At 41.1% G+C, this 13,855-nt stretch overlaps 1 protein-coding gene across 1 annotated transcript in view; it reads left to right on the top strand.

Annotated features, from left to right (window-relative positions):
- Window positions 1–7,847, top strand: part of MSH3 (mutS homolog 3) — a 139,399-nt gene extending 131,552 nt beyond the window's left edge. The window contains exons 23-24 of the mRNA XM_080682388.1: window positions 2,951–3,116; window positions 7,134–7,847. Coding sequence (XP_080538514.1) covers window positions 2,951–3,116; window positions 7,134–7,242 — 275 coding nt within the window. The 3' untranslated portion in view covers window positions 7,243–7,847. The remainder of the gene's footprint in view (window positions 1–2,950; window positions 3,117–7,133) is intronic.
- The last annotated feature ends 6,008 nt before the right edge of the window (window positions 7,848–13,855 follow it).

Genomic DNA, 13,855 nt, shown 5'->3' with positions numbered 1-13,855 from the left:
CCAGGTTAGCAGGCTTCTCCATGCTTCTTTTCCTTATCTGTTCCCACCCACTTTTTTGCCTGTTCTTTGTGTTCCTTAAATTTTATTTGGAGGTAAACGTATTCTTAGTGCTTTGTAATGTAAATTTTAGTCTCTGTTTTCCCAAGGGTATCAGCATTCTTTCACCTCCCACTGCCAGCACCCACCCTCAGAAAGGTACTATTATTTTCCCGTTGCTGAATTCTTAGAGGAAGTTAAGGAAAATTCCATTATCCAGTTTCTCCCTTGTGTTCATTCTTTTGATGTTTTAGTTTTTAGCTGATAAAAGAATAATGCATACACATTTATGAAATGAAATAATGTATGAGAAAAGTCTGATGATAAACTTATAAGTATACTAGAGTATCAGAAATCATTGTAAATCTTGTTCATGTTGGACATTTTTGCAACACAGTACAATTATATTGAATTTGATAATAAAAGCTACATAATGCTGAGGTGCTTCAGATTTATCACAGATCAAACTATACGCAGCATTGTGTTTGTATTATTGTAGTTCATTACATCCCGATTCTTTAAAAGCTTTTAATTCATATGTATGTTTATGTGTGATGGACTGGGTTCCCCAGGAAGCTGACCCTGAGATTTGCATGCCAGAGGTTTACCGAGGAGTGCAGGGCTGGGCAGGATGGAGCTGTGAGGCAGCCAGGAGGCTTCAGCTAGCCCCACAAACAAGGCTGGGATGGTCCTTCAGAGTAACCTCAGCTTGGGCGGCAGGGGGGGGGGGGGGGGGGAAGTGGGGGGGGGGAGACAGGCCATTAGTTATCTGTTGTAGCATAGCAAATTACTCCCAAACAGAGCAGCTTAAGATAGCAAACACAGCCCAGCTGGTGTGGCTTAGTGGTTGAGCATCGATCTATGAACCAGGACAGTTAGGACTAACCCAGTTTGAGTCAGGGTTCAATTCCCAGTCAGGGCATATGCCCAGGTTGTGGGCTCAATCCCCAGTGTGGGGTGTGTAGGAGGCAGCTGATGGATGTTTCTCTCTCATCATTGATGTTTCCATCTCTCCCTCTCCCTTCCTCTCTGAAATCAACAAAAAAAATTTTTTTTAAAGTAGGTTTACAGTTCATAAGGAAAATAATACACCAATCAATAAATAATACAAGAATAAACTTTTATATACTCACAACTGTAAACCTACTTTTTTAAAAAAATAGCAAACACATATTATCTCCTAATTTCTGTGGTCAGGAATCCATGGATAGCTGAGCTGACACCTCCACTTCGCAATCTCTCACAATGCTACTAGCAAGGGACTGACTGGGGCAGCAGCCACTTCAAGGCTCAACTAGTGAAATCCACTTCGCAGCCCACTGACATGGCTGTTGGCAGGCCTCAGAATATCTACTTCCAAGCTCACTCACGTGGCTGATGGCAGGCCTCCAGGCCCTCGCTGACTGTTGGCCGGAGACATCAGTTTCTTTCCATGTAGGCCTCTCCACAGAGCAGCCTACAACAGGTCAACGGGCTTCCCTCAGAGCAGGCAAGCAAGAGCGCCCAAGGCAGAGGCCACTGCCTTTTGTAATCTAATCTCAGAAGTGACATCACATTATTTTTGCCACATTCTGTTCAAGGGAAGCAAGTCACTGGGTCCAGCCTACACTCAAGGCGAGGGGATGACACAGGATGTGAACACTAGGAGGCAGGTCATCTTAGAGGCTGCCTACCAACCTGCATAGCAATCAGTCACTGGATGCAGGCTGCTTAAGACGGTGGATCGTGACCTTGGGTGAAGCTACTCTCTTCAGCTAAGGCAATTCCTAAAGAGGGCATAGAGCTAAGGGTCTCGAGCCAACAACTTTCTAACAGTTGGGGCAATAAACACGTCATTCCACAGAGGGATCTGCATGGTATTGAACAGCATCCATTTCTATATATACTACTTCTGGTTACTATGATCCTATCTAATAAAAAGGGAATATGCTAATTGACTGTCATGCCCTCAAAGATGGCGGCGCCCAGTCACCTCAGTCCCGCCGGGGCAGCAGGCATGTGGCAAGGCCAGGCCCGCCTCTGGAGTCCCCCAGTCCCCTCAGACCTCCAGCCGCCCAGGGCCGGCCCGAGACGCAGGCAAGCTTCGGAAGGTGGCTGCCCAGCTGCCCTTGGCAGGCCTGAGGCACAGGCAAGCCTTGGATGGTGGCTGCCCAGCCACCCAAGGCCGCCTGAAGCTCAGGTAACCAGGGCCGGCAGAGGCTTGGGCTGCCGGTAGTGGCATCAGCAGAGGTGTGATGGGGCGTTGCCTTCCCCTGATGGCCAGGTCGCCTCCCAGCCCTGAGGGTTCCCGGACTGTGAGAGGGGGCAGGCTGGGCTGAGGGACCCCCCCTCCAGTTCATGAATTTTCATGCACCGGGCCTCTAGTATTTAATAAACCTGAATTTCTCAATCTTATTTAAACTGTGTAACGTAATATTTCCTTATTCGTTTTGTTGTTGTCTTATTGCTAGCACTTTTAAAAACAGCTTATGTATATTACTTTATAGAGTGCATACATATAAGACTGAACACATTATTTCTTTGCAGTAACACTTTTTAAATAATTTGTTTTTAAAGGAGAAATTATAGTGTAGCATGTATCAGATCATTCTCTTTTTTTATATAGATGTTCACGTCAAATCTTTCAGTGAGCAGCATAAAACTAGTTATTTCTTAACTTGCAATGAATCATTTTTAAAAACCATTTTAAGCTAAAAGATCCTAAATGCAAAAGCATTTTCAAATCAGCATTTATTTTTTTTTCTGAATATGTAGACTTGATCAAAGGAGCTAACAGGTGATAAGGAACAGTGGGTTTCTTTTTCAGATTGTAAATTTTAATCAAGTTTTAAGAATTTATATGTCTTCTTTAATCTAATTTCTTTCAACTTTCAGGCATGGTTTTCTTCATCTCCTTTTTTACTTTATTTTGTAGGCGAAGAAGCCCCTGAGTTTGTCACCTTTCTTTATCAAATAACCAGAGGAATTGCAGCAAGGAGTTATGGACTAAATGTGGCTAAACTAGCAGATGTCCCTGGAGAAATTTTAAAGAAAGCAGCTAGCAAGTCGAAAGAGCTGGAAGGATTAGTAAATATGAAAAGGTCAGAATCATTGTATTGCATTTTTTAATTTATCATGAAACTTTCCATTTTGTCCAAGGAAGAGGACTGTCCTGTAAATGAACATCAGATCTACCTTTAAGCACCTCTTCAAATATTCTGAAATATTTAATTACAGTAAAATGAAAGCAGTTCTCCCAAAGTTTATGTGAATCTGCTTCTCTAGTCAGATCTTCATCTATTAAGTTGCTAAATTGGTTTTCCTGTCATTTTCTCTAAAGAATCACTTAACTCCTTAACATATGACAGCACATTAGTTGCCTAAAATATTCAATTGTACAAAAAAAAATTACTAAAAAAAACCCAGTATATAAAATCTTTGGGGTACCTCTTTTTTCATATATTGCACTCGGATATTAAAGATTCTGTGAGGACATGAATGAAAATAATAGTATTATGTAACTAGGTAAGTATAGTCAGTATCTACATGTTACTTTGTGGATTTGTTTTTGACATATTTTTCATTCTACATTTGACTTCTCTCTGTCCCCTGGAATACTTATGTGAATGCATTCTACCCTTTGCCCTTGAAATCCAGCCTGTATGTAGTCAGTATATAAACTGATCTTAATATAAATCCACTCACGATATACTTTGGAAGGAAAACATTCCTAGGAAAATATCACATAAATAAATAAAAAAGTATAGTCTTTTGTTTTCCAAATATCAGATTATATTATCAAACAACATAAGCCTCATCTGCCTATTGGCCCACTCCTGGTCTGCCTGGGAGGTAGGTAGCTGTGGAGGTTGATAGGCAGCCTCTAAGATGACCACCAAAGATCCCTGCCTCCTAGAGTTCATCTCTTCTCCTTAAGTGTAGGCTGGACCCAGTGACTTGCTTCCCTTGAACAGAATGTGGCAAAAATGATGTCACGTCACTTCTGAGATTAGATTACAAAAGGCAGTGGCCTGTGTCTTGGGCGCTCTTGCTTGCCTGCTCTGAGGGAAGCCAGTTGACCTGTTGTGGGCTGCTCTGTGGAGAGGCCTATATGGAAAGAAATTGACGTCTCTGGCCAACAGTCAGGAAGGGCCTGGAGCTCTGCCAACAGCCATGTGAGTGGACCAATGGTGGGTTAAATAGAAAATCTTGCCTGGCTACCATACTATAATAATACCAGAGGCCCGGTGCATGAATTCATGCACGGATGGGGTCTCTCTGGGTAGCCTGCAGGGATCAGGCCAAAACCTGCAGTCCAACGCTGCCTGCAGCTCCTACCTGCCACTCCTGCTCATCCCGGCCCCACTGTGCCTGCCATAGGCTCGTGCCCAATCAGTCCCCATCAGGAGCTGATCAGGAGAGGCTCGCGCTGCCAAAGCAGCACTCTCCAGCCATGAGCCCTGCATCTGGCACCCTCCCAAGGGGAGTGGCCTGTGGGATGGGGCTGAAACCGGCTCTCTGACATCCCTGGAGGGGTCCCGGATTGCGAGAGGGCACAGGCCAGGCTGAGGGACCCCACCAGTGCACAATCGGACCGGGGAGGGACCACAGGAAGGCTCCAGGGCATGTCCGGCCCATCTCGCTTGGTTCCGATCGGCTGGACCCCGGAGCAAGCTAACCTACTGGTCAGAGCATCTGCCCCCCAGTGCATCTCATAGCAAGCAGTTGAGCAGCCTTAGCATATCATTAATATATTACGCTTTGATTGGTTGTTCGGTTCTGCTGTTGGTCTATTTGCATATTACCCTTTTATTATTATAGGACTAGTGGCCCAGTGCACAAAATTTGTGCACAGGGTGGGGGGTGTTCCTCTGTCTGCCCTGTACCCTCTCCAATCTGGGACCCCTTGAAGGATGTCCTACTGCCGGTTTACAGGGATCAGGCCTAAACCAGCAGTCGGACATCCCTCTCACAATCTGGGACTGCTGGCTCCAGTTGCTCACCTGCCTGCCTGCCTGCCTGATTGCCCCTAACAATTCTGCCTGATGGCCTGCTCACCCCCATCTGCACCCCACCGCCGGCCTGCTCGCCCCTAAATGCCCCCCCGCCCCACAGCCTGATCACCCCCAACTGCCCCCCTGCTGGCCTGCTCACTCCAAACTGCCCCCCCCCCCCCGCTGCTGTCCTGATCACCTCCAACTGACCCCCCTGCTGGTCTGCTTACCTCCAACAATCCCTGCCGTCCCATCCTGGCCTGATCACCACCCCCCACCCAGAGACCCAAGGTCCCAGTCCCTCCTTTTTTTCTTTTTCTTTTTTTTTTTTTTTTTTTTCAGCGCCTCCTTGAGCGGAGGCCAGGGCTGGCTGGAAGCAAGTATCTGGGATTTATTTATCTTCTATAATTGAAACTTTGTAGCCTTGAGCAGAGGTCAGGGCCGGCCAGGGTGGGTGGGAAGCTTGGCTTCCTCCATTGCCGGGGCAACCCAAGCCTCCTGCTTGCTCCAGCTCCATGGCCGGCCGCCATCTTGGTTGGGTTAATTTGCATACTCGCTCCGTGGCTTGGTGTAGCGGAGTGATGGTTAATTTGCATGTTTCTCTTTTATTAGTGTAGATGTTTTTGTTTTGGAAATCATCACCAAATTTAATATTGATACATTAGTTAAAGAATCAATTGCAAACATATACTGAAGTACAGTTGTGCAATCAACTTCTCTTTCTCCTCTTTCTTTGTCTTGTGGTTCTGCCTTGCACTCTGCACCTGCGTGGTAAATGGTGGTTGACCAGCATGTAGCTTTGTCTATTGAAATTCTCTTCTGGATCATTTGTGCAGTGCCCAATTAGAAGCAAATGATGTAATTAGTGACAGCCTATTTCTAGTTTCTTACAAAATAGAGTCATATAAAAATTTCCCAGAGAGAAAAATAATCATCTATGAGAGTTTAAAAATAAACTTAGCTCTAATGTTTTGCAAAGTGCAAAGACAACTTCAGTTACTCTTTGGTTGTCTTACTATGATTTTTTTCCCCCCTAAAGAAACTGGAATAAAACGTTACTACAAAAGATATATTTCTCGTTGTCAAAATATATTTTACACTTGTTGCTACTATATAGCCTATAAGTAAGAGTGATAAAATTCACAGATAATTTACAAATATTAAAAAAACATTTTTTTATTTATTTCAGAGAGAGGAAGGAAGAGAGAAAGATAGAAACATCAATAGTGAGAGAGAATCATTGATCAGCTGCCTCTGGCACCATCCCCTCCAACTACTGTGTGACATTCTGAAATCTAGAATGTTATCTTGACAAGACAGAGACTTGTAGGAAGAGGTTGTGTTGGGATGGAATCTGATGATTTACCAGGACACTATATTTATTATTTTACCTTTTCACTAAAAGTGCTTATCTCATCGATTCTATTGGCCAGATCTTAGGCATTGGTGTGGATTTGTTATAATTGCTAATATTTATGGAATGCCTACTGTGCACAGAAACAAGTCTGGGCAGTCGTTTGCAGTGGCGTAGACCCAGTTATTTATCTTGTTGCTTTACATACTCATTTAATCCCATGGCAACCTTGTGAGAGGGGTACTGTTGTAATCCCCTGGTTATAGTTGGGGAAAACGGGGCCAAGTGAGGGTAGGAATCTCACCAAGAAACCAAGGTCACACAGGTAGCTAGTGGTGGAGCAGTAATTAGAACTCAGATACTCTGGCTTCAGACCCAAACACATAACTGGGTTGCTTTCTGCCGAAAAAAGCAGGTCTGTGTTATGTTGGCATTTCCCTCTTTCATTAGCTAGCTTTATTTTAGTAAATCAATTTTGCTTTTTATCCTGTGAGCATCTGCGGCCTCTGGCTGAGTTACTAGTAGAAAAGGGAGGAAGCTGGCTGTCCCTCCCTGGAGGCAGTCGTGCTGCTGATCAATAACCTTGGCCCCTTGATTAGGGCAGCAGTGCTGAAAACTTCTGTCACCAGCAGGCTGTCGCTGACACCGCCTCCTACCCACAGAGCCCTGCTGGGATTCTGGTGTCACAGACTCTTCATCGCTTTCAGTGAGATGTATTGTTCCCCAACCATTTCATTTCTAAAATAAGTAGTACTTTATTTTCTCTCCAGGAAAAGGCTAAAGTGTTTTACGAAATTATGGACGGTAACGGATGCAAAAGACCTGCGAAAGTGGACAGACGAGTTTGAAATGGAAGACATGGCAGATTTCTCTTCCTGATTAAAATCAAGTCTACGTTTTGAACAAAAACTAGAGAACTAAAAACACCGACTGTACAAAACAGCCCTCCAGTGACAGCCCATCTCTGTGTGAGCGTAGAACAAGACCGTGGGACATTCCTGTGGGAAACGGCTTCATGTAGAAAGTCTATGTCAGGCTCCCGGCATCCTGGCATCCTGATTTAAAGTATAAACACTTTTGAATATTGAGACTTGTGTTATGTAACTAGGAAATCTTAGGGACAGTAAGCTTCACATAAAATGAAAACCTAAATAAAGCCTAAAGATTTTAGAGAGTGATATAAAAATTTATATTTTTATTTGTTTCAGTTTAAATAACTTACAACTGGGTGAAATGTCTGGCAAAAATTTACCTTTTCATTTGAACTAAAATAATTTTATAAAGCCACCAGTTTATTCACTCTGGGCATAAAAATTTTTGATAAGAAATAGACTTATCAAGCTTTTAGCAACTAGAACACAGAAGGAATAAAATCATATGAAATTTGAAGTTAAATCTTGACAGTTTTAAGCAATTTAAAGATTGTTGGATGAAATTACTTGTCATTCATTGAAATAAACATTTATGAATACTTGCTATAAATTATAATGTTTTGTTGAATTTTGGGGTTTTCAACTTTCTGGCAGTTGTTACTTTTAAGGTTTAATTATGGAACCAAGATTGCTTCTCTACAAAATATATGGAACTGAGCTTATTCTAAGTTTGGAGCTTTCTAATAACCGGTATACAAATGTACGGTCTCGTAGGGAGCCTTCCAGCTCAGCTGGTTGAGAGCAGCCCTCCCGCCCTGCATGTTTAGTGCAACACATGCTCATCTGTGTCCCTGGGATTTTTTCAGCATTTACAATCTGGCTTCTCATATCCATCTACGTTTGTTTCTAAATATATGATCTTGCTCTCCATGAAGGCTCTCCATCCTATTTCACACACATCTCTTATTGCTGCTCAGTTAAATGTCTTCCACACATTTGATGAACATATTTCCAATTCCTTTTTCAGATCATTTCCTGCAGGGGCCCTACCAGTGACCCCTGGATCTGGGAGTCAGTATAGCTCCCCAGGAGGATGAAGGGTACTCACACTTGAGCCCTCTGATTTCGCAGCTTTTTGGTGTTAGAGTGTGATGTAGTTTGAGTGATTTCATCATCCCTCCAGAAATTCTCAAAAATGTTTCAAAATACACTTAATTGGAATTTACGCTGTAAAATTTTTAAAAAGGACAATACTTGTTAAACAATGTATTAACTTTAAATGTTTTATATTCTTTCTAAGAAGATTTCAAAGGTACCCTTACTAGCAGGGTGGCAAGGAAAGGAGATGAAGCCTGGAGTATCATGCCTAGGCCTGAGGGAGCTGTAGGGACAGCAGTCATTGCTAAGGTCCAAGTGGACATTCCGGGCCATATCTGGCCTGCCCAGGCCAGTGTCGACATTCAAGCAGGTGAGGGTTCCAGGTGCATTGTCTCCAGGCAGTGGCAGTATTTAGTGTCTGGCAGGGGACAGTGTGGGACATAATAAGGTAGGTTCTCTAACGTGTGGATGCAGGGTGTTAGCCAGCCAGCCAGTTTGCAGGAGGTCAGACCTGCTCCAAGTTTGGGAGAAGACCAGCACTGCTAACTGTACTTCCAAATGAGGCTTGTTTCCAGCCAGGTTCCTGAGTTGCTGAAGGGGAGGTTGTGGCACAGTCCCAGTCATGAAGATTGCACAGATGCCATGGAGACTGGCAGGAAAGATGCAACTGCTGGGGTACGTACTCCAGACACCAAACTTGGGCTCCAGTTCTAAAGTTAGATATGGCGTCTTCAAGATAGTAATTTTATTTCCTTTGGAGATAAACCCAGAAATGGGATTGCTGGATCATATGGTAGTTCTGTTTTTAATTTTTTGAGGAACCTCCATACTGTTTTTCATAGAGGCGGCACCAATTTGCATTCACACCAACACTTTTCTCCACACCCTTGCCAACACGTGTTATCACTTGTGTTTTTGATAATAGCCATCCTAACAGGTGTGAGGTGATATCTCATTGTGGTTTTGATTTGCATTTGATTATAGTCAATTTTAGGACATTTTCATCACCCTGAAAAAGACACCTGTACTCATTAGCAGTCACTCTCTATTCCTCCCCAGTGTCCCTAGTCCTAGACAGTCGCTAATCTGCTTTCTATAGATTTGCCTATATTGGACACTTCATCTGACTGGAATCATACAATATGTGGTCTTTGTATCTGGCTTCTTTCATTTAGCAAACTCTTTCCAAGGTTTATCATGTTGTAGCATGTGACAGGATTTCATCCTGTTTTTATTACTGAAAATGATTCCATTTTATATGTATACCTCATTTTATTTTATCCATTTGTCAGCTTAGGCACATTTGGGTTGTTTGTGGGTTTTGGCTATTTTGAATAATTCTGCTATACAGGTTTTTATGTGGCAAGGCCCAGAATGTTTTTTTTTAAAGCTTCCCCAAGTGATTCTAATGGGCAGACAGGTTTGTGAACCACTAGTCTCAATGATTACATGACAACAATGTTTGCCATTGGATTGGCAACCACTTGGTCTGTCTCTCCTCTGCTTTTTACCTGTCCCTTAGGACAAAGTAGGGCATACTAGGGACCCCTCCCCCGCAATAACATTAGTTGAAAGAGAAAAGAAAAACCAATCCTTTCAGATTAGAAATCCAATGAAAAGACTCATCTTTTCATAATCAAGACACCATTTCACTAGGGATTCAGGATCCATATAGAAGTCTACCATATCTTAAAACAATAAAAAAATAAAAATTTCTTCTGATAGTTTGTGTAGGTTTGAGCCTGTGTTATGGTTGTTAGTGGTCATGGAGCTAGTAAAACAGTGTCCCCTGCATGAATCCCAGAGTGAAGACTAGATTGAATCCAACATTGCCTACAAATTAGTGTTGACCTTTCTTGAGTTCCAAGATCAATATTAATTATTGCTGTGCTATGTAATTATGAAAGTGCTATTTAATGTTCCACACCAGGGATATAGGTGGAGAGAGAAATGAACTTGAATTACTACCACCTGTGGTTTCTAACTTAACTTTATAATTATGGTCAGTTCCTCTTTGCAACACTATAGTTAGTATACAGTCGTCCTCTCTTATCCACAGTTTTGCTTTCCATAGTTTCAGTGTGAAAATATTAAATGGAATATTCCAGAAGTAAATAATTTATAAGTTTAAATTGTGCGCCCTTCTGAGTAGCATAATGAAATCTGTTGCTGACCTGTTTCATCCTGCCCGAGATGTGAATCATTCCTTTGTCCGGTGTATTCATGCTGTATATGCTACCCGTCCATCAGTCACGTAGCAGCCGTCTTGGTTATCAGATAGGCTGTTGAGGTACTGTTGTGCTTGTGCCTTTCTTTCGGCTCCAAGGACATTCATCTAATTATGATGTGCCTGACACTGCATGTGATGTCATATGATGTACATACAACCAAAGGCTCTGTGGTTCAGTATAAAGAGCACTTGACAGCCAGCAGACCACTTCTGGTGCTGGCGCTGACATTAGTATCTTTGAAGAAGTCATATAAAACATTTCTGGTACTCTATATTTTCCTCTGTAAAATTTTAATCAGAATAGTCGTAAAAGCCTTGCTTATTTCATAGAATTGTTTTGAGAGTCACTAAAAAAATTAATGGGAAAGAGCTTCATAAACTATAAACTGCTATGGGTATCAAATAATTTGTTACAAAATGATGGATTGTCATTTGGACCTAACTGATAGACATGACTTGACTAAATAGACCAGGTAAGAAATCACACAATATTGGATTTCTAGTTTCTAGCTAGACAACCAAGAAAACAGGCTCTTGGCCTCAGGACAGTGTGGGAGAAATCATGGAAAGAGGGAACTTGAGGAAAAGATCCTTATAAAGCTGTGTATAGAGCCCTAGCTGGTTTGGCTCAATGGAAAGAGTGTCGGCCTGTGGACTGAAGGGTCCCAGGTTCGATTCTGGCCAAGGGCACATGCCTGGGTTGCGGACTCGATCCCAGTAGGGGGCGTGCAGGAGGCAGCCAATCAATGGTTCTCTCTCATCATTGATGTTTCTATCTCTCTCCCCCTCTCCCTTCCTCTCTAAAATCAATAAAATATATTTAAAAAAAATAAATAAATAAAGCTGTGTATAGAGTCCTACCTCAACTCCAAGCTGCTCATGCATGCAGCTGACTCAGAACAACATGCTAAAGGCTTTGAGAATTGGCTACGAGGTGGACTACCACCAGGTCCGAGATTGAAACCTGAGTGATGCACAAGTGAGATAGATCCAAGAGCATTGCAAAGGCTTTGAAAATTCAAGTGATAAAACCATAGCCCACTGATGGCAGGTCAGAATGTATGGCTTGTACCAACCAGGTTGATCAGCAGCTAAAACTACAGAATAAACACTGACCAAACAAAACCCAGTGAATTATAATATGTAAAACATTTAGGAATAATAAAAAAAATTGCTCAATATACAAAGAATCAGGAAAATCTCAACAACTTTCAAGAAAAACCAACCTCAAGATGGCTCAAATGTTACACTTATCCGACAATGACTTTATTACTCCTCACCTGAGGATATATTTCCATTGATTTCTAGAGAGTGTGGAAAGGAGGGGGAGAGACAGAGAAACATCAATGAGAGAGAGAAACATATCAATTGGTTGCCTTCCACATGCGCTCTAACTGAGGTACATTCCCTTGACAAAAATTGAATCCTGGACCCTTCAGTCTGCAGGCTGAGGCTCTATCTACTGAGCCAAACTGACTAGGGCCCAACAATGATTTAAGAGGGAACATTGTTCCCCTGGCAGTATGGCTAACTTGGTTGGGCATTGTCCTGTGCACCAAAAGGTTGCTGGTTCGATTTCCAGTCAGGGTATATGTCTGGATTGCAGGCTCAACTCCTGGTAGGGGGTGTACAGGAGGCAGCCAATGCTTTTATATTGATGTTTCTCTCTCCCTCTTTCTAAAAAAAATCAATAAAATAAAAAGAGAGAGAGAGTGAAGTGAATGGAAAGGTAGAACTTATCTGCAAAAAACATATAAGCTATAAGAAAGAACCATGGAGGTATTGTGGAATGGGGAATTGTTTAATGGATATAGTTTCAGTTTTGCAAGATGAAAAGAGTTCTGAAGATTGGTTGCACCCAATATAAAGGTATTTAACACTACTGAACCGTACACTTAAAAATGATTATAATGGTAAATTTTGTGTATTTTATCACATTTTAAAAAAGAGGAATAAAGTAAATTGATATGTACTAATCTGGGAATATATCCATAATGCATTTCTAAGTAAAAATAAAGTATGTTTTAGAGTGGAGGGAAAAATTGATATGTAAGAACTGAAAACTGCAATAATTGCAATAAAAAATTCACTAGATGGGCACAATTACAGAATGGAGATGACAGAGAAAAGAGTCATTGAACTTTAAGATCAATATCAAAATCAATATATATTGCCCAGTCGAATAACAGAGAAAAACAACTGAAAAACGTTACCAGAGCCTCATGTATCTGTGGGACAATTTCAAAGGAATACATGCATGTCTTTGGAGTCCCAGAAAGAGAAGAGACATTGGTACAGCTAACTATTGAAAGAAATAAAGGATGAATTGTCAAAAGTAGATCCCAAACAAGATAAACTAAAATAAGCAAACAAACAAAAAGCTGTCCAGATGCATTATAACCAAACTGCTGAAAATTAAAATTTTTTGAGAGAGAAAAATGTCACATTACATATAAAGGCAAAATGATTCAAATGACTATGGATTTCTTATCATGGAGGCCAGAAAGCAGTTGAACAAAGAAATATCAACCTGGAATTCTATATTCTGTTAAATATCTTTCAGGAATGAAGGCATTCTCAGATGAAGGGAAAATAAGAGAATTTGTTGCCAATGTACGTGCTTAAAAAAAAAAAAAAAAAAAAAAGAAGCTAATAAACAAGTTGTTCAGACAGAAGGGAAATGACACCAGAGGGACACCTGAAACTTCAGAAGTGAAGAAAGAGCAACAGAAATAACAAATATATGGGTAAATATAATACCTTTTACTCTTGAGTTTTTTAAAGTATGTATAATAGTTGCAAGCAAACCGAATGGCAGGGTTTTTAGTGTATACAGATGTGATACATCTGTTATCTACAACATAAAGAATGGAATATAAAGGGAGTTGTATGGTTGAAAGCTTCCTGAATTTTATTTGGACTGGTAAAATATTAATAAGTAGACTATAAAAGTATATTTTAATACTTAGAACAATCATAAAAATATTATACAAACTGTATACTTTTAAAATCTAAGAGATAAGTTAAAATAGAAAATGAAGAGACATTTAAATTGAAAAGAAACCAGAAAAGGAGAAACAGGAATGAAGAAAAGGTGGGTACAAACTGAAAACAAAAAATAAGATGATGGATCCAACCATTATGTTCAATGTAAATGTTCTAGAAACAACACTTAAAAGAGTTTGTCACTTTGGTTAAAGACATAAGACACAATTATATATTATTTCTAAGAAGTTCACTTTAAATAATATGAATAAGTAAAAGTAGAAAGATAGAAATAATATATCATGCA

This window comes from Plecotus auritus (genome assembly GCF_963455305.1).
Source record: "Plecotus auritus genome assembly, chromosome: 7".
Taxonomy (NCBI): Eukaryota; Metazoa; Chordata; class Mammalia; order Chiroptera; family Vespertilionidae; genus Plecotus; species Plecotus auritus.
The sequence above is the reverse complement of the archived record's forward strand: the minus strand, read 5'-3'. Positions and strand labels throughout refer to the sequence as shown.